Genomic DNA, 20981 nt, shown 5'->3' with positions numbered 1-20981 from the left:
TCAATTAAGTAAACAAATATATAGAGAGCTACTCTGGAGTGTATCCTTTGTGGTCTAAACACTGTATCTTATTAAAATCATCTGCATGCAGTATGTGGGGTTTGAGTTCCTGCCAGTGGTTTCATCCATTGTTAACAGTGATGCTCGGCTCTCCCAAGAGTTAAATATAGTGGTACTATAGTTATGTGAAAAGGGTGCTCTTGGTTACTTTGGTGGCCATTTCGTTGCATATTACCTCCCACTTTGTTTCCATCCATGTGTGTGGCATAGGGTGTTGCCTGGAAAAATATAGGTTTTTTCAGGAAAAAAAAATCCATATAGGTTAAGAAAAATATCAAAGGCGGTCTGTAATTGATTCTGGGGGGCAAGACCAGGGCCAGAATAGGTGTATGCCTGCCTGCTCTATGTGTGCGTATCAAGGTATTTAATATTTACATTTACATATCTGTTTTTACCTCAGTGATAGTGATAAAACATCTGTTGAACTCTGGAATATAGGATCAGTTGCTTAAAGTGGAACTACAATTCTTGTTTTTCATTTGTAAGTATTACGATCCTCATTCTGCAAGTGCTCTCTTTTACCCAGAAAATTAGACCAATTGTCTGTTCTACGTTTTAGAAAACATCAAGCTGAAGTAGTTACATTTTATCATCATTGAAAATATTTTTACCTACAATGTCATAACTGCATTCAGATGTTAATCCATTGCACAAAGTATTTGCAGCAGATTTCTTTTCAATACTGCACTTAATTTTAGAGGGTGATATGGACAATATAGGTTGACAAAAATTCTGCTTAGAGAAAATAGCTAAAATGATATTCGCCTGAAGCTACCTTTATTTGATGATGCTATTAAATTGAAAGAATATAAAAATGGTGATAAACCACATACACAGATAACTTAGTGTGAAGTCTGAGATTTTAGTCATTAGTTTACCAGACTTGCTGTTTTCCACAAACTCAAATTAATCTGAATATTATCTAAGCTTTAATTAGCTATCTCTTCAAAGAGTGTTTAACTTGCCCTTCTCAAAAGTTATAATAGCAACAAAGTATTTCAGAGATGAGAGGAACATTAATTTTCATATAGTTTATATTTTCCCTGCTGGATATGAGATTTATTTGCAAATATGACTGTGTTGAAGCGGAGACGAGTAAACAGGGTTGTCTAAAATAAGATCAGCCTTTGCCTCCAAACAGCAACAAACCCAAACGCAACTAATAAAAGATGCGTGTTAATCGGAAAGTTTCTGATCTCTAGGAGCATGGTGACTAGCTATAGAAACCCATCAACTTAGATCAGAACAAGGTTTTCTATATACAAAAATAAGACAGCGTTATACTTCTACGAAATGTGTTTGACTGGGTCGCAGATTTTTGACTCGGGAACTGCTGTCACCCTTAGAGTGTATCTTGGACCACCATGCAGGCTCGTCTGCAAACGTCTAATTGAAAACAGTGTGTGGCAATATGGTTGCGCGGGCCGGCTGCAGACCACATACTTTGGCAGATCGTTCCAAGTCGTGGTGTAACGGTTCATTTTCAGATTCTCCTTTTACACCTGTGTCCATGGGACGTGTGTGTTAGAAGTGATTATAGACCATTCTGGTTGGAAAAATTTGCCCCTTCAGAACAACCTCTCAGTCAGAGACAACGCCGAGGAAGTTCTTCCCACAGCTATTTTTGCTTTGAGGCGTCTGAACTCTAGGTGAAGATGAAAAAAAAATGTGATTATTGACCTGGTGATTGGGATTGCACGATACTTTCACCAGTGATCAGCGCTGCAGGTTATGAACCAGTGTCTCAGTGACAGGTAGATTGACCCATGAGGTGCAGTCATTAAAAGGAAATGCAATAGGCTGAACATGGACAACTGTGCTCCCTTTGAGCCTACGGGACACTGGCTCCTCCAAAGTGGAGGCTGCTGCTGCTGAAATTGCATTTTATCTCCTTCTCAGGAGAGTCCCCAGCCCTCAGAGGAGAGCTGTGCTGGACAAGAGCATGGAGGGATGAAGGCAGGAAGAGTTTGTCTGCTCCCATCCCAAAGATTTACAGGCTCCAGGGAAGGCGAGGAGCCAGGAATAAAGTGAAATATCCTCAATGAATAATTCATTTGCTGGAAAGTGGTTTTTCAGGGAAACTGAAGCTATACAGAGATTTGGACAAATTGAGCTGAAACACTCTCAAGCCATAAAAAAGATGGATAGGAGGGGAATATACAAAAATCTTGAAATATGTTGTAATATCTTATTTCAACCTTCTGGATAGATTCCTTTAAAAGGCACATTCAAAGCTTTTTTTTTTTTTTGTCTCAAAATCATTCCTTTTTCTTTTTTCTTTTTTTTTTTTTAAACAGACCTAACTTAAAAGAGCAAATGTTACTAGAAGGTGTTAAATGATCTGAAAATGAAAAGAAATTTATGTTGATTTGTGTCTTCAGGCACTGGTTTTTTGTTGCTTTTCTGCTTGCTTGGGGAGCCCAGCCCTGGCTGACAGAAATGGCAGCATCGAGAGTGGTCTGAGAGCATCTCCTTTTCCTGAGTTCTGTCTTACAGTTTTAAGAGTAGTAGTGTTCAGTGAAGTTGCTACTAGCAGTTTCTGGGAAAACACGGGACATACAGTTTGTGTTTGTAAGATCTCTGGTGTACGGATTGGAAGCTCTGCACACAGAGGAAATCTCTGCCTTGACAAGAAGATGGAGGATGCTGTTCCTGGTGAAACTCACTTTCATGCTGCTACCTGGCGAGCCTTGGGGGAGACGACTCTGTTACTCTTTTATCAGATGCACATAAACCATCTCCTTGGTCAGTACTAGCGTCAAGGGGGGCACGGGTTTGTGCTTCAGGGCTGGAAAGCTAACAGGTAAGTGAAGTGCTTGACTAGAGTGATCACCCAGGAAACACAGAGAAGCTTCAGAAGGTTCAAAAATCCAAGGGCTCTGTGGTGGCACTGTGAGATATAGTTTTGTCGTGCACTGCATAATCACGTAGAATTGTGACACTTCAGCAAGGCAAAGCCAGGTGCTTGTCAGGAAGATCCCGGCGGTCATTTCCCTTGCATCTGGTCATTTTATCCTTTATCTACAGTGGACAATAGGCACAAGTTGGAACAATCTTACCTTTAAACTTTACAAGCCTTGTTACTTCAAAGTCTGCTGTAACCCCATGACTTCTTTAAGGTCCCTTCCAACCCCAACCATTCTATGATTCTGTGACTCTGAAAAATGAACTGGGGGGACCTACTGTGGTTGACCTATGTGGCCCAGCTAGACAAATCCCTTCTTTCCAAATCTAGATGTTGTTTAAATCCTCTCCAGTCTTGAAAGCACAGCTCAACACATTATCACCCAAAAACGAAGATGGTGAGAATGATGCTAGAGACTAAGGGGCTTCTAGCTGGCCAGGAACCAGCCACCTCTAGCAGATGGGAAGGAGAAGAACAAGAGGACCGGGAGATCGCAGCTCCTAATTTACAATCCTTTTGCTGTTGCATCCCATCATCTCACTTTCTAGGCCCTTTGTATTCTATTCTGTCTAGTCAAGAGTTGCCTTCCCTCGGTACATGTATGTTTGGTGGACTGGGGAAGCACAGGCTGGGAAAGATTCACACAGGTATAATCTTATTTATCTGTAATAAGACAAACTGATAACTGTAACGCCTTGCAGGAACAGGCAGAAATCTATTTAGTGTTACTATCGGGAGGCTGCCCCTGGGCTTGCTGGAATTACCGATCCACCTCTCTGGTGCTTGATATTAAGCGTGGCTGCTGCATATCAGCCCTTGTGTGCAGCATGCAGCCAGCCTCAATCTGGGGGCTCAGCTGAGCTCACTTTGCGTGCGGGTCTGAAGACTGCTGCTGGGAGGTGCTGCCCAAGGAGGCTTTCCTTTTCCAGCCACGTTATCTGTGCTGCACCGTTCAGCCAGGAGGAGCATGCTGGAGAGTTATCTTTTCTTATCCAAAATCTGCTTATCTAAAATCACAGTAATGGAGGGGGTGGAAAAATTAATTCTGAGAGTTTGCATCATGTAAATCAGGTTTTTTAATATCAGCAAGAAAAACAGTTTGTGAACTAGTTTAAATGATAAAATCTTAAATGTGTCTAGTATTTAGTATGTTACATATCTGTGTTATTTGTTATACGTTATTGATCATGTAGGAAGCACTTACAGATACTTATTGAGTGCTTTTGGAAGAATATTTTATGAAAGTGAATTGGGGGAGGAGATCTAAAAAGTTTATAGTGATATAAAGAAAACTTTGATTTTTTTTTTTTTTTTGAGAAATGAGAGACCCCAATTGTCCTGAGTTAAATATCTTCACCCAGTTTAAAAATGGGTCACCATCCTAACGTCTTGAGAAGATGTTTTCCTATGCTAAATTCTCACTCCTGTAACCAGCTGAGCACGTGTAACTTCACAAGCAGAAGCAGGTTTATTTGGATGCATAAACTTGTCATACTTGCAGGTCAGTAGGCTTGCAGCCTGAACTGTTTTGATGTTGTAAAAGCCAGACAGAAGGCAAAAGTACCCCTCTTCCAACAGCTTAACAGACAAAGTTTGGCTAAAGTCACCACCTTGCTTTGATAATACTGGTTTTCCTCATTAGAATTACTATCTGATGCAACCTAAATATACCATGGTATTTAAGTTAAAGCAGTGTGAGTAATTCAGTCAATTAATTAGGTGCGGGTAGCGTATACGTCCATTGTGAAGGGATCAAAGGAGAACACTTAATAGCATTTATTTTCTTGTTCTGCTCCATACCTTGGTGTCAGTTCATTCATACAACCTTCTGACCCAAATGTTAATATAAGTTGTTATATTAAGTTATTATGCTTTGGTGAACATTTCTACCCTGCGTTGACATCATGACTGCTGGGACTTGACACGTGCTGCTTTGTAGTAACTGGAAGTGGACAGAAAAATGGCAAAAACGCCAAACGAGTGAGGAACACCCAGATAGCTCTAAACCTCTGCCCTTCCTCTATGACGTATCTCCTCGTTTCTTCCACCCCTGCCCTGGTATTTCCAGAAAAAACTTGTGCAGAGAAGCTGAAAGGGAGATTCCACAGATAGACGCAGGCCTCCAACACTTGTGGGTGTCAGTGTGCCTGGCTGAAGGAACTTGAATGGAAAATGACTGGAAGGGGAGCATTAATTCAGACAAGAATTTGAATTGGAATTTGTGGATGCTTTTGTTTGTATTTGTGGTCTTTTGCTGTATAACTATTGTGATTCGGTATTAGGGCCTTCACAGAAAGAAGTGGAGGGGGAATAAAAGTCAATTTTTCCTTTGACTTCATTATTGCCAAGGTTTTCCTCCGCATCCCTGAGGAATTTATATTAGAGAGGTTTATTCTACTAACAGTCTATTAGCAGGATTGGCCCCTCGTTGAAAGCATGATGCAGTGCGTGAGATTAAATAAGCTAAAATAAGACTAAGTTCTAAGTAATTAGATTGTGTGTGGGCACTGAATGTTTTAATCTCCGTGCTAAAGGTATTCACTTCAATCATTAATTGTTTTGTGAACTGAGTCATTAAAAACGGCCCAGATCTTGCTGTCAGCTAACAGTAATGCATGTAATGCATACATTTGTGGGGAGACTCTTCAAGTTTGAGATACCAAGTTGCTTTAATAGGCTGGACTTTGATTTTATTTGTCTGTGGCCATGCTGTGGAGTAAAGGAAATTAAATGATCTCAATGTCATAAATATATTTCATTTTTTTCTTTAGAATTACATACTGTCTTCAGCCATTTAATACAATGTAATGCTGTTTAGGACTTTAAGACAAGGAGAAATGAGGCTTTATTAAATTCAGTAAGTCCTTTGCCTAGGATATTGTTCCACTTCAGTGATTTTACTAGTTGAAATAAGTGAGACTCATTTCATGTTTTCATTCAAGAGTTTGATAAATGATAGTGCTATACACATCACAAGAAATAAAATCTTTTAGGACAGAAGCAATAGTAACAGGGAAATTGCTATACAGCTGGTTTTGGTTTTATCTATGATACAAGGATCTCTGTACTGTCCCTTAACTTACTATACAGTAGCTTGTATAGGTGTGTGGCTGTGACCAAACCTGTGCTACGGGTACTTGTGTGTTGGTGCACTGACCTCCATTCTGGTGTTACATTTCCTTCTGCTGAAGGTTTCAGAAAGAACAAAGCTGTCTTTCAAATAAAGACCATAACAGATCCACATCTGTGCGTGTCTGCGTGAGAGACAGCTGTCTCAAATGGTTTACTCCTGTAACGCTGGTCTCCGTTCCTGGGAAAAGTAAAGGAGAAAAATGCAAAAAGTGGAAGACAAAGAAGGGAAAACCCAGAGAGTGCAGCGACACCTATTATTGAGGGCCGAGGTGGCTTTCACATAGATTGCATTTCTCAGTCTGTAGCCTCAGTAAGTGCTGAACTGTACTATATTCAGTGTTTCAACAGGCAAAAAACCAAACTTGTTGCACACCAGCCCTTCATAAGGTAACTGGATCACTGATACATGCGCTATACACGGGAAGCTTTAGAACACACACTAAGCTTCTCCCCAAAATATTGGATGTAGAGGCAAAGCTAGATACAAAATAGTTGAAAAACTCATCGGCACCAGTGAGGTATGAAGGAGATATTTAGATCCAGTATTGCAAATTCCCGTCCGTACAATTAACACTGAACTTGCAGCAGTGTACGTGGAGCTTTCACGCGTGGTTAACGTTGGGCATATACACAAGCTCTTTCCCCAGCTGGGCTTGCTAGTTGATGTAATAGATCCTTTTCTTAGTCTCCAGTTACATGTATCACTGTTGGGATGTAAAGAGAGGAGAATAATTTTGACTGTATTCCAGTACAGTGTACCATAAAGCCTCGTGCGCACCTATAATCTGCTAGTGCCAAAAGGACATAGTTAGCCAGCCATCTGCATGGCATTTTTGGTGGTGTTTTAAAAGAAGTAAGTCAGTACAGATTGAATATTGGGTACCACAAACTGGATTAGCTAAGGTCATACTCATGCTTTAGTCTAAAGGCATCCATTTGCTAAGGTGGACAGCAGTTTATTTTATGCCCCGTAGTTTCCAAACAGTTGCCTTCTTCAGTACCAAGCACTGCATAATATCTTGAAACAGTTATTTTTTTCATATTATATTCAGGACATGATCACAGGGCTTCAAGGGCAGTAAAAATGTGCATGGTTCATCTGGATGCTTGGTGATGTTTTCTGGAATTTGAGTTAATGAAAACAAAGTTTGAGAAAACTGCTTGCCCACCCCCCCCCTTTTTTTTTTTTTAAATTATCTCAATCCCAGCTTGCATTCTCTTCCAGAAATTGCAGTGTTGGATCCAGCTGGAAATGACTGCAGTATTATTTTGCCATAGCACTAAAGCGTTTTGTCTGGAAGTTTAGCTATTTAGATTACATGTCCCTCTTGAAGCCTAATGTTCATTAGAAACATCAATGGCATTAAATGGAAACGGATCTTGCATGATGATGTAAAAAATCAGACCAGTAATGCAGTATCCCATTGGTATAACATTTCCTTTATAATGCATTTCTTGCAATTGTGAATTCCTTAACATAGAGGAGGGTAACTAAAATAACACAATATATTTGTTTTACAATTGAGAACTTTAATGAACTTCAGGAAAATAGTTTCAATACAGTGTTGTAAAGGCTCTGTTACCTTGCGCACATTGACCTCGGTCCTGCAAACAATTACACTTGGGCACAGCCTCGCTGACTTCAAATGGCCAGCTCATGTGTGTGAAGTTAAATATACGTGTATATACTTGTAGAGATCAAGGCCTCGCCTTAGTTTGGAAAATCAGAAATATTTTAACCAAGGGGTACACTTTGCAACAACACTTCAGCAAGAAACTTTTTCTTAAAAATCAAGCAGATAGGTAAAGCATTTTTCTCTGCCACTGACTGTAAAAGCTCCTTCTAGCTGGTACTGAATAGGAAGCTGCCAGATTTGTCCTGGGAACTCGGCAGCGCTTTACAGCGCAACCAGCCCACGGCGGATTGGTGAGGCCCAGGCCTCGGTCCTTCACCGTGCCCGACCGCACCGATTGCGACAGGAGCTCTCCTCAAAGGAGGTGCCTCGGTTTTGGGCCAGAGAGAGAACCGGTCTCCCCAGGCGGTCTCTTAATTCCCTGTCGGTTTCTCCCCCAGCTGGCTGTTCCCCACAACGACGAATGGACCCGCTTCGCTCGGACCCTGGTGGAAATCCGCGCCAACCGAGCAGACAGCGAAGAGGAAGGGGCGGTGGAGCTGTCGGCCTAGAGGAAGAGAAGGAGCGGCGCCCGCCGTCGCCAGAACAGCAGCTTTCCCCGCTGAGTACGCTGGTGTTCAGTGTCAGAGTCAGTCTTGCTGTGGCTTTTGATGCCAGTGTACGTGCCAGTATTGCTCAAAGCATTCCGTATTAATCACGCTGCTTTACACAAGGCTGAAAATATCCAGAGCATTTTCATACTTTATATTTCTGTCTGAAAAGTAAGAAAGAAAAGACAAATCAACCCTTTATGGGTTTAGTTGTTGCCTTTTAACTACTTAGTAGCTGTATTTAATAGCTAGGAACCCCTGGTTAAACTTGTGCTCACATTGCCCTTCTGGCATAGTCCTATTAAATCCATATGAAGCCAGATATGATTATGTGCAGATGTGGTGTGCTTCACTGTATGGGACTGGGCCAAAGACTTTAGATGTGGTGTTTCACATGGTGACTTACATTATGAATGGATGTACTATACGAAAGTTGCTGCTCCTTATTTATTGCGGTGTGCTGCATGGAACATATTTATTTGAAAGCATTAAAATAAACGATCCTAAAGCATGTGCATAATGAGAGAACTGCATTGTCTGTGTGCTGCTGTAGAGGTTACATTAAAGTCTACATAACAATTACAGTACATCAGTTGTGCTTAAGATGTAAGATCTATAAAGGTTGGCTTGAGTGGATGGAATGAGTTTCCTTTTTTTTTTTAAGATGCCTATTATTTCTAGGCACTTTAACTATATTTCAAATACAGTTGGTCACTGATACTTGTCATGCAAGTTAACACTAACAGTCTGACAAAGGGTTGTGGTTCCCGAGTATGACACTAGTATTGCCAATAAAATCTATCAAGCCCGTTCTGTCGCAGTGTGGTTAATCTCTCCTTGCCAGCAGTGCTCAGCGTGTTCATTACCGGTCACTGGCGAGGCACGGGGAAAATCTGACTGCCGTGACTCGCAGAATGCTCATGCAGCTGCTATGTAAATAGATACCTTCAGCTACGGGGACTGGCCAGTAATGGACTTGCATGCATCAGATCTTGCTACACATTTTACATGAGCAGACACTAATCCACGTCAGCTTCTAGGCTTGATTCATTTTTATTTTTTTTCCTCCATCCCTAGCTGTGCATGCTTACTTGCACACACATGCACACGCAGAGCAGCACCGTGCCACCACATGCGCTAAAAGAAAAGGAACAGGAAAGGCAAGGCCTCCTCCAACTGTCCTGAGAGACAGGCTGGGACAGGGGACAAGGGAATATTCTCCTTTACGACAAACTCTTGTGGCTTGAGCAAAGAAATAGAGTGCAGGCTGATCGCATTGAGTGCTGTGGCCCAGAGGGACGTTGGTGAACGCTAGCCTTGGGGCTGAGGCTGCTAGTTACGTTCGCATCACAGCACTATGCTGAGCCAGAGCACGGCTCTGACACCTGGGTTTAACAGTGGCTCACGCTCACTTGGGCAGGCAGGTGAACCGTCCCAGCAAGAAACGCTGAAAGTCAGACAGCAACAAAGATTTTGTACGTAAGTTTGCAGGGGACCGCGCCTCGCCTTTGGGCAGTCACGTTGAGGAATAGATCATCTAATGCTCCTCAGAGCTATGGTCAAACCCAGAACCACTGGGAAGTCTCTGCACTGCCAAAAGCCAGAGCCGGCTAAGAAAATGAATCCTTTGGAGAAGCTGGATTTCCCTCCTCTTGGTGGTTAGAAAAAACTCCCAGTGAGCGTGCATGGGCTAGTTTCTTCTTCATGGTGGGACCTGAAGATATGTCCCAGTGCTTGTGGACACACGACCTGAAGCTATCTCCCAGTGCCCATGGAAGCGTCCTGCCCATTGGGCTGTGGTAAGCGGGGTCTTCCCCCAGATGAACTAGGTCACACAGCACAGAGACATCTGTCGTTGCTCTGGTGGCTCCGTGAGACTGGAGCCTCACGTTCGGGAGCCTTCTGTTCCTGCTGCTCCCCTGGGGACTTCGGGAGCTGTCCTGAAGAACCAGTGCAGCGCTCGCAGCACTTCCGTAGCTTAAAGGTGAATGCTGATAAACGACCAGGCGAGACATCTGTAAAGCAGCAGTTCAGACATCATCTCTGGGTTGGTTTTTTTCCCCAGTTTCTCCCCGTTTTCCTTTCAAAAAGCATATGTAAGTGTTGTCTATGTATGTGGGCAAAGCAGATGTGGAGCAAAGTGGAAGGGGGGGAGGCACGCTTTGGCCGTTAGTGGGTCACAAGATTAGGAACACGTGCACACGCAGATACACAGCAAACTAGTGCTGTCACGGGAAGAAGAGGTGGGTAGCTCGCTGCCCTTCAGCCCCCTACGGTAATCCACATCTGAAAGTGTGGGGACACGGTGCGAGAGTATGCTGCGGTGTAAAGGTGTTTAACTGATGTTGTCTCCCATTCATCGTAACCACCGCAGTGGACATGGTTGGCAAATTTGCTTCCACTTTTTTCCATATTACCGTTCAGCTTTTGGAACGTAAGGGGTGGGGCGGGGGGGGGGGGGGGGGGGGGGGGGGAGGGGAACACAGACTGCATGTTCACCTTCCAAGCCCTCCCTACTTTATGGCATTAATAGCTTGGGAAATGGTTTTAACAGCAGCCTCAGAAGACCTTCAGCATTTGCTGCTGTGTGCAAATGAATATGAGCAAAGAAGTCTCTTGTTTTTATTTTTCTCTCCTTTTGTTGAGTGGGGTCCAGCAGTACATAGAGGGAGCGAGGAAAAGATCCCGATTTCCACAGAAATGACCAGGTTTGTATATCCAGAGCAACAACGTGAACGGGCCAGTACAGGCAGCTGAAGCAGATGGAGGAGCACCCAACAAGAACAAGAGGCATTTACTCCCTTTCTGCTGGCCGTGACTGCCATGCGATGGAGCTTCTGACTAGCCCTTGTTGCTGCCCTTCCAGGAATCTCCAACAGTTTTTGTTTGTTTGATTCGATTTTCCTGCTGCTAAACAAATACCTCCACCTTACTGGCTTCCCAAAAGAGCCCGTACAACAAGATGTTCCTCAGAATCTGCCTGGTAGGGAAATAAATGCAAAATTACCCTTTATTTTCAGTAAAGAGAAAGTACCTTCTCCAGGCTTTTTACCTACAAACATCCAGAGAACAGAAGGAAGAGCAGGAAGAGTACGCCCCATGCTCTAGCACTGCCGGGACACTGCCATGCCTGCTCCAGGAATGGAATGAGTTAGAAAACAGCCTGGCTCTACTTTGGGGCCATTGCAAGTGAGCTTTCCATGAAGGACAAAAACTGTGTGCTCAGACTGAGCTGGAGAGCGCATCATAACCAGAAGGGTAAGAAAGAGCAAACCCAACCAGGGAAGAAGCAGGCAAGCGGCACATGAAGACGAGCAACATGGGCAAAGAAGGGAAAGGCTGAATTGAGGTCTAGGATGGAGGAGAGGACTGTGAGGCGGATGTGGAAGAGACAACTGTCCTGTGCTTGATGAAGAGAAGACCAGAGTCTCCCTTGATTTCAGTGCCAAGGATCAAAGCCACACCAACACGAGTGAGAGGCAGAGGAATGGCGTGGCCAGGGACTTGGGATTTGTTCTGAAAGGCGCTGTGAAAGGACGCGGGGAGACGTGGCAGATGGCACTGGGGGTGGGAGCTGAAGGCATTAGCTAAAAGGGGAAGCAGGGTTGGTTACTTCACCTTCGTGACATGTACTCTGTTCAAGAGAGCCTATGGTAACAGAGGAAGAAGATGATGGCCAGGGCACGCTGAAAGAGCATGTGCACAGCATTGGCCAACCTGGAATCTGGCCAGGACACACAAAAACCCAAGCGTGGGGCTGGAATGCCAGGCCAATCCTGTAAATAACTGCACTTGGACCAAGTGGGTGTTTGAACGGTGAAAATGAGATGGGCTACGTCCCGAGTCTGAGAGCAGCACAGACACCTCCATGGAAAGGCTGTCAGAGCAAGTGTTTGCTGCTTGAGGTTAGGCTCAGCAGAGTTGCCTCAAGCTTGTTACTTCAAAGAGAGAAGGCATGCGGGACAAATGGTGCTGGGTCACAGTGATTCAGGAGCTGCAGCATTTTCCACAGGGTACTGGAGCAAGTGCTCCACAGTCAGTCTTCCACGATGAAAGGTACTTCCTCCTGGGTCTCAAAACCAACGCCCCAAGCATTTGCTACTTCTGAAAACACAGGAGCCCCTACCATGTCCTGGAACATCATGAGCTCTTGCTGCAAATGACAGCCTGCATCTCTAGTGCTATGGAAACAACTGGGAATACGTTCCTTCACACAAGACATATGGGAAAAGCTCTCAAGAGTTTTAGCAACCTTAGATACAAAGCAAACACAGCAGAAGACTGGAAACCCCTCAGAGCAAGACGGCATCCCACGTAGAGTGGGATGGTCCCCACTGACCAGTGACAGACAAAGAGATCTGCTATCACCAGGGCAGCATCAGTCCTAATGAAGGACTCAGTGCCTAATGGTGCCTCTTCCAGGAGTAGCAACCTGTCCTCAGGAAGCTTACAGGACTGGTTCTCCTTCAAAGTCATAAGCAGAGCTACTTCTGTAGTAGCACCACCATGCCTGGCATGCACTGCCTGCACAGCCTGGGGTGTGAGCGAGCACAGAGGGAGGCCAGGCAGCTCTTTGCAATGTAACCAGAGCAGTTGGAAAGAATCTTGCAAGCAATGGTACTGCTTCCTGGTGCGATGAGGAATAGTGCAAGTAGCAGTTAAAATGATGAATACACGTCTTAAAAAGCCATCTCTGTCTGAAGGGCAGCAGACACCCCGATGACATCCTCACGTCCAGCACTGGGAGAGGCTGCCCGTGCTCACAGCCTGAGCTCTCCGCTGCCCACCGCGCACAAAGCAGAACTGCCCTACGGCAAGTGGCGTTAAAGAAACCACTTCATCCCGGGCTGCTTCTGTGTTATTTGCTGTGTTTGAAGCTCTCTGGAGGCACTTAAAATACAAATGTCTTGAAATTTCTATATTCTCAACCATTAAATAACTTACAAATGATCACCATCTCTGGAAATTGTCTTCTAGCTTATGCAAAAATGGCAAATATTTCAACCAAAACCAGAGTCTGAATTTCACAGCGGTGTTTAAACAGCAAGGTTGGAGGATTCCTGTTCGTCCCTCTGCCACGCGTGCGTTGGAGAGCTGAGGAGCTCAGCAGTAAGCACCATGACATGCATGCCCATCACAGAGTGTACGGCAGGGACATTCCCGAGCAGGCTGTCCCCTCCTAAGGAAGATGCAGAGCAGTTTGTCGGGTTTCATATTTTTAGCAGGTTTAGAAAAACCTGCCCAAGTTATTTTTGAAGCCTGTGGTATGTTTGCTCACAAAAGCGTCCCTGTAAACTGTCAATATTAAGTCTGCTTAAACCCAACCCATCCCCGGGGACCAGGCAGAAAAGCATCCCTCAGCTTCTGCTGGACCAAGAAACACAAATATGGGGTAACTGCTGCAGGGACACCCCCACCCCACTCTCGTGCCGATAGGTGACATCACCAATATTTGATCTTTTTTTTTTTTCTGGAAGTGCTGTCACGAGGAGTTAGCTGGACTGCAGGAAGCAAGCTAGGTTACATTTTATCCTGTTCCTCCCACACTTTGCGTAACTCACCCAGAAACCCGAAGAGGACAAACATCTAAACGTTGTCCTCAGGGCCTTTTGTTTGTTTGTAAGGCAATCTGACAATTTTTTGGCCTGTAAGCTTTTCAGAGCAGGAATGCATCCTTTTGTGTCTGGAGGAAGCCGACTGTGGGCACAGATCTTCCCCAAGATCTCTGGGCAGAGCTGTGGTGTGCTTTGAAACGTTTTGAACTGGGTTGCGTGTTAACGGAGCAGTCGCTGGCTCTTCAGCCCTTCTGCCCCTGCCTCCATCCTCTACTGGCCCTGAAAAGAAGGGCAGAAGGACAGAACAACCCCCCAAAAGACAGTTAATGGGGAAGGGAAGGGCCACCATGGGTGGTGGTGGGGCTGTCAGTCCAGCCTTGCTCATCTGCCCGCCCGGGAGAAGATGAAGGCTGTGGCCTTCTGAGATGGACCTGCCATAGGAGAGCTGCGCCTGAGCTTTGTCCCTGGGCTGGGAGCTTTGTCTCTTCATCCCTGGAATAAAGGACAAGTCATAAATATACTGCCAGGCCTGGGAAAGAGAGGGCAGCAGTAGGCAGGGGAACGGGTCCGAGTTACGATTTGCTTTGTAAAACACAAGCAATGATCTTTATCACATGAGCCAAGAAGTTGTGCAAGTCTTATAATAACCCAGCTCTAATTCCTCTTCCGTTCCCGGCTGCGAGGCCCCGGCTGCGTTGGGGCTCGGCGTTAGGCAGCAGAGGGACGTGCTCTGGCCGGCGCAGCCTGGGTGCCCCTCTCCAGGCTGCGCGAGGAGGGAGCAGGGGCAGGCTGAACCCCTGCACGTGGCCAGGCGCTTCCTCTCCCGGACCGGGGGGAATGTGCAGCTCAGTACTCAGACGTCTTCCCTGAGCTGCTGACTTTCCAGAGAAACCCTTGACAAGGTACATCAGGCGAAAGTGAGGGATGAAGTGTAAAACCAGCTCCTAAATAGCCTAAAATCTCCAGTGTCAGCACAGGCAGCTCCCAGTGAGAAAGTTTAACTTTTTTGACAAGCCTTAACCAAAAATCCTGACAGTTAATTTTGGAGTAATACAAGGGGCAGGGTTTCTTTCAGATTTCTGAAACGAAGGAGCTGTCACTTGGGGACACTCGGATGTACAGGGTTGAGAGGTAGCAGCCGGCGGCTGTCAGAGCCCAGCGCAGTCTGTGCACACTGGTTTAGCCAGACTCCAAGATGCAGCGGCAGGTAGATGTCATCTTCTCCCCTTGCCTTCACGTGCATGAGTACTGCAGATGCTACTCCTGCCACGACTCCACTTCACTGGTAACTTCAAAATGCAAATTAGTCCAAGAGAATAATTTTCATGATGACCCGAACACAAACACAATAACACAGTGATTTCCATTTCAGTATTTCCACAAGTTATAGTACAACAATGTGATACTGCATACCTAACTAACTCATCTGTCTGCAATGATACTGCATCTCTGCATTCCCTCAGTCCACAGTCAACGTTGAAGGCACCCACCCCCCACCCCAAGAAGACAAGCAAGACCAAATTCTTCCTGGTCTTAAGAGGTACCACAGAAGACACCCAACAGTACCTTCAACTGACTAGGTAGTCAGACTGTTCATAACACATTAACCTCCCCCCAAAAGTAAAGGTCAAAATATCAAAGCTTACTCCAATTCTGGTTTTTGACTGAGGAAAAATTTCTTTTTTTCAGTGACACCTACACCAACAGATGTCTTTTCTACACAGGGGAATTCAGGTAATTTGTTCTCAAGCTGCAGGTGTTTTTATAGCCTACATGTCCAAATATTAACTTTATCTTAACCTAACTTTATAACTGAAGTTGAACAAGACATTTGATGTACTACACTATTTCCGTAACAGAATACCATGTGTGCATCTGTTTGAAAGGTTTATTTCTATCTTCATAAATACATAATTTTCTAAACACTGTGCAAGGCACCAAAAAATTAAGTAAAATCTTTTCTTTTAGAGTATTTTAATCTCTTTTGACTCAATGAAGTAAATAAGAATCTGAAACCACCTATTTGCCAATTACAAGCCAGCAGTTAAGGCAGGTACCATTGATACAGTGCATGAATTTTCTATTGCAGTTATTTAAACAAGCAGCGTTTTACTATAGAAGTGCATATACAAACTGAATTCCAAACACCAGCAACCCAAGATAGGCACCTAGTTATGAAATTTCCTTGTACGTGTAGTAGAATGCCAAAATTTCTGCCATAAAGTGCAAAGACTATGGACAATAACACTTTTTTTTGAGCATTTTGATACCAGTAACATAATACAATGGCTAAACATTTATAAATGTGGTTTCCATTACAAAAACATGTTCCACATAAAAGCTTCATAATACAATCCAGAAACAGAACTTGTGCGTGTACATATTTAAAAAGTTGAAGCTGTACTGGCATACTTAGGTACCAGGTATATATTTGCTGACCTCTACAGACACGCACTAAGTTTATAACCAATTTACATGTACAGTCAAAATCATTCCGCTTTGAGCACCGTGATATCCACTGAGTTTTTCCATTTGAGTGATGATGTGCGACATCTGCCCTGGTAATCTGCAACCGAGCATTGCCTGTAAGATGATCTGGTTCACAGCTCTCACTCAGCCCTCCCCAATAAACGGAACCTAAAATTAGTGTCTTCCCAACACAAGCACATGTCAGATGTGGACAAATACATTCATGGTCCCAAACTTAAAACAACTGGTAAGAATTTCACAGTGATCTGGTTAAGGAAGCACAAAGACAAATGATTACAGTTAGGATGAAAATTGCCTTAAAACTCAAATGAAGCTAAACTGTTATACGATGAGAAGCTAAAGGAACAAAGTATTAACCAATTAGAAAAGTGGCTCTTTCCCAACTAATAACAAAAAACCTACAGCAATAATCTTAGGGTCCTACTGCTGCAGCAGCCTTTGAGGTAGGTGGCGATGGCTTAAACCGAGGTAGGTAAAGTCCAAACTTGTTTTCAATCCCTGCAAAAGTGGCAACTGCCAATTTATAACCACCAACATGGTCAGGGTTAGGAGCAGGGAGCGTGATCCTAGATTTAGGAACTGGCTCTGATCCAGCTGGTTTTCTGCAAAATAATAAAAATAATAAATTAATTTCCATAGAGCAAAACCATTATTCACAAAAATCTCCTCCATAAAGTAAGCTGAATGAGACATCTGAATGTACCTCCCAGTAAGTAACTAAATTAAATGCTACAATCTAATGAGAAATACCCTGTTTTAAAACCTTCCAGAACAGTCAGGAGCCTTCATGTTGATTGAGTATGGTCAAATCCAGATAAAATTTGCAGTGCATTAATCAAAACTGCAGTGTAGGGGAGCAGGGGTTCGTAAGTCTCTGCTACAGTGCACAACCAATCCAGGAACCTAGCAGAGTTTAAGTAATTTTTGTGGTGGCTTTCAAACTACTGTCCCCGAAGCTCTGTAACTGGTCTGCAGCTACCCCTGGGATGATGTTAAACAGTCATATGCACATCCATCTGTATCATCAACAAAGACAGGAGGCAGAGCTGAAGCTCCAACAAATACGTTTTGGACTTGGTGACACGTATAGACTTTTTTGGATGTCAAATGCCCTGCCTAATCAGGGGCACAGCTCCTCCACCAAACTAATGAGGACTAATGCAGAGCGTATCCTGACCTGGCAGGCGTCCCATTTCCCCTGCAGTTATATCCCCAGCCCATTATTTAGCCTCTCACTGTCTCTGTTTACACTAACACAGGTCCCCAGCTTGAAACGGTGATATAAAATGTGGTAATGTCTTGCTGTGAAACAGGTACTGGAATATCATCCTAACCTCCACCAGTGTAGTGTGGCTTAAATAATATTTAGAAAGCCTTTGCAATGTGTCCTCCGTAAGAGCAAGACCCTGACTGACATATCGAGGAGCACCAAGACCCACACAGAACCAAGTGGAGCTTCAGGGTCCCAAGCAGATTCAGGCACCACATACTTACACTCCCCCAAAGTCCACGTAAAACCATCTCTGCAGTAGCTCGTAAGTCACCAGAGTTACACCAAACTGAGGAGAAGATCGAAATACACGAGCTTGAAAGAAAAGAAAAGAGTTCCTAAGTGACAAAAACCACAATTAGAAATCACTTAGTAATCAAAGCTCTTTTACACACCTCCTGCTCCTTTCCACAGAGCCTTCGGACCTTCCTCTCGAAGGATCTTCGCAAAACAGTCTACAACGCCGCTGTAGGTGGTCTGTCCTGCCCGGGCTGCCACCTGTAGCCTTGTTTTGATGACATCCGCAGGGGTCACCAGAGAGGCTGCAGGCATACCTACACGACACAAAAATCATCTGGTGGGTATCACCGACTTGTCACATATGCTACATACCTCATTTAGCCAGGGGTAACTGTGCCTTTCGTCCTTATATCAGGAGAATCCAGCCACGTTTAAGTAGAAGCTGGCAAGGAGAACAAGCAACAAGAGGCAGCCGTTGTGGACGTGGCTTCACCCAGAGAGAGCTTCTCCTAGAGGAACAACCATATCACATGCTTCCTGCCGAGCTGGGAGGCACGGGCTGGATTTTTCAGCGCTAACCAGAAACTTGCATAGTTAATAAGCACAAAGTTTTTGGAGGTGAGGTCGATCTTTCTCTTTCCTTTTCACGCCTCTCTGTGGTTCCTGGCATTCTGGTTGCACACTGTGCTACAATAGCCTGTACATGCACACGCACATTCCCCCCCCGCCCCGCAGCAATGGTACTGAGAACCAGATAATGCCGTGCACGCTCAGTAAGGCACAAGAGCTAAGGTTTAAAACAAGGGTCATTCTTCTCATTAGGAATGGCAGACTGCTCAGCTGCAAAGCCACAGCAGAACACTTGGAGGAAGATTTAAATTTACCCTGGCAGATAATCAACTGAAAGCAAAAAATACCAAATTACCAATGGGTGGTATTTCTAAAATCATTTCTATCCAAACTGGGGCTGCCCATGTTTAGAATTTAAAAAAACAAGCAAGAAAAAAAGCACCGAGACTGTACCCAGAAGACACTGTCTCTTATGGTTTCATTACTTTTCCATTCTGCATCTGTTCCAAACCAAAGTGGTCAGATGTAGATGCATAAATCTCCTTTGCTTTTTTTTTTTAGGCTTAATAATTCTGTAACAACTTTTGTCCAAACCAGCATGGTCTGGCTTCAAGCACCAGAGCACCCTTCCTGCAGACTGCTCTGAGAGATGTAAGCGTGTGCATATCACCAAAATAAGAACTCCTCCTCCTCTCCCAGACCCCTCAAAATAACGCACACGCTGAACTTGCACAGTGGTCAGTCTGGCAGGCAAGTGCTAAAACCTGGTAAAGGTTTCTGAACTCCAGAAATGTTGAAATTCCTCTTTCCTTAGCCTTACCCACACCACGATATTGGTTGAGTCTTCAATTTAAAGCCGGACTTTTGTCCTTCAAAAGCCAACTAGTGTTTTCAAGGAAAACCAAAGGACATACTTAGAAACAATTCTGCTTACTACCCATTGACTTCCATCTCCTTATTCCTCATTCCTTATTACTGAGGATATTTTGCAGTTAAAGATGTTTTTAATCCTGGTTTTGGGAGCTATGTGTACAGGACAAAAGACTTTACAGACAAAGAAAAATTTACAGGTCGCTGCTGTGAGGAGCTTACAATCGAAATGAGACAAATGGCACAGCAGGAGCTCACAATAAAAAAGAGGAGTGAGGGGAGGAGAAGGAAGTTCATGGGGGCAATAAGCAGATGGAGCAAATTAAGGACAGATCCTGTAGCTGATACTAGAATCACCTTCTCAGAAAATGCTGTGGCACAACAGGTTGAGACACCTGGTGAACAGTGAAAGCCAGAAGCAGATCAAGCTAGATGACATGCATGTTGCACGTGTCCCTAACAACAACGAAAAGGAAGAAAATATACCCAGCACAAGCAACACCCACTGGCAAAGGACGCAGGTGTGCCTCTGAGCACGGCCAGCGCGAACATCCCAGCACCACGGGCTGTGGAAAGGTGGAGTTTCCCACACCCAGACGGAGCTCATGCACACGTCTGAAGTCCAACGACCAGGCGAGATCCGCGGCCAGAGCAGGGACATCAGCCCAGAGACCGAGCCAGCGTTTCAGAGGTGGTGGGGTTTTTGTTTTGTCTTGCCCTTGACTTTCTCGTGGCAAACCGGAGTGGACACATACGCCCCCACCATGCTTTACTTGTACCCAATAAAAGAAATTCCTTGTTTTTGTGAACTGTACGATGAGTGTTGTATCTTTAACACTGTCATTTGCTCATGAGAGTTAACCTAGGATGGGATTCACAGGAAGCACTGGATAAAATTCACATTATAGCTAGTTTGGTAAGCCATATCAGCAACAATAAAGACTGCTTCTGTGCCTGAACTTCAAAGGGACGGTTATCTCCGTCTGCAATCACCTGACAATGGCTAGAAAGAGAAAAATAGGAAAATCTAAGAAATTACTTGGCTTAAAAATGCCAGCTTATGTTTCAAGTCTGTAAATATGATCTAAAGTTCAAAAATTGTTTTGTTCCATTAAAATGGGTGAGAAATAAGCTGGCTGTAAGCTCCTGTTGGAGGGCTTGGAGGCTGACTCTGGTTTGGGGCGGGGGAGGGGAGAGGACAAGGGGGTTTTAAGCACCAGTCATTTGAACACGGCTGGTTTTCCTAGTGCCAGGTCGATTCCTTTGGACTACGAGCTACTGAATACAGAGCTATATGCTTCAACAAATCAAACTAACTGATCTTAGCTATATCCTAAGCCCAGATACTGGCTATAAAACGTCCCTGCTCCTCAAGAGACACAGCCCCGTGTACAATCCTGACCAAGAACAGTTTCTGCAGGGAGAAGAAAGCTTAAAATCAAACGAGAAAACATAGCTAAATTACCTATCTGTACTGGACTCATGCCACTCCATCATTTTTCTCACCCGGCAGGTTGCAGCAGCCTGTCAGGGGCCACAGTGGAGGAAGAACTCAGCTGCAGCTTGGAGAGACCAAGCAGCCCCCAATGAACACGATGGAAATACCTGCTGATGTGAGCCCTCCTGCTTGCTACACACTCCCCCAAAGGTCCTGCTGCAAAAATT

The 20981-nt window shown here is 44.4% G+C and overlaps 2 protein-coding genes across 3 annotated transcripts in view; one reads left to right on the top strand and one right to left on the bottom strand.

The window, feature by feature from the left end:
* The window catches only part of DYNC1I1 (dynein cytoplasmic 1 intermediate chain 1), a 194600-nt gene extending 185520 nt beyond the window's left edge, over positions 1-9080 (top strand). Inside the window, exon 17 of the mRNA XM_050890826.1 lies at positions 8172-9080. Coding sequence (XP_050746783.1) covers positions 8172-8282 — 111 coding nt within the window. The 3' untranslated portion in view covers positions 8283-9080. The remainder of the gene's footprint in view (positions 1-8171) is intronic.
* Positions 9081-15759: 6679 nt separating this feature from the next.
* Positions 15760-20981, bottom strand: part of SLC25A13 (solute carrier family 25 member 13) — a 103665-nt gene continuing 98443 nt past the window's right edge. For both annotated transcript variants that reach the window (XM_050890820.1, XM_050890818.1), the window contains 3 exons: positions 18032-18190; positions 17861-17951; positions 15760-16968 (listed from right to left, as the gene is read on the bottom strand). In XM_050890820.1, the coding sequence (XP_050746777.1) occupies positions 16779-16968; positions 17861-17951; positions 18032-18190 (440 nt within the window). In that variant the 3' untranslated portion in view covers positions 15760-16778. The remainder of the gene's footprint in view (positions 16969-17860; positions 17952-18031; positions 18191-20981) is intronic.

The sequence above is a fragment of the Gymnogyps californianus genome, chromosome 2 (genome assembly GCF_018139145.2).
Source record: "Gymnogyps californianus isolate 813 chromosome 2, ASM1813914v2, whole genome shotgun sequence".
Classification (NCBI taxonomy): domain Eukaryota; kingdom Metazoa; phylum Chordata; class Aves; order Accipitriformes; family Cathartidae; genus Gymnogyps; species Gymnogyps californianus.
This window is presented reverse-complemented; position numbering and strand designations above follow the sequence as displayed.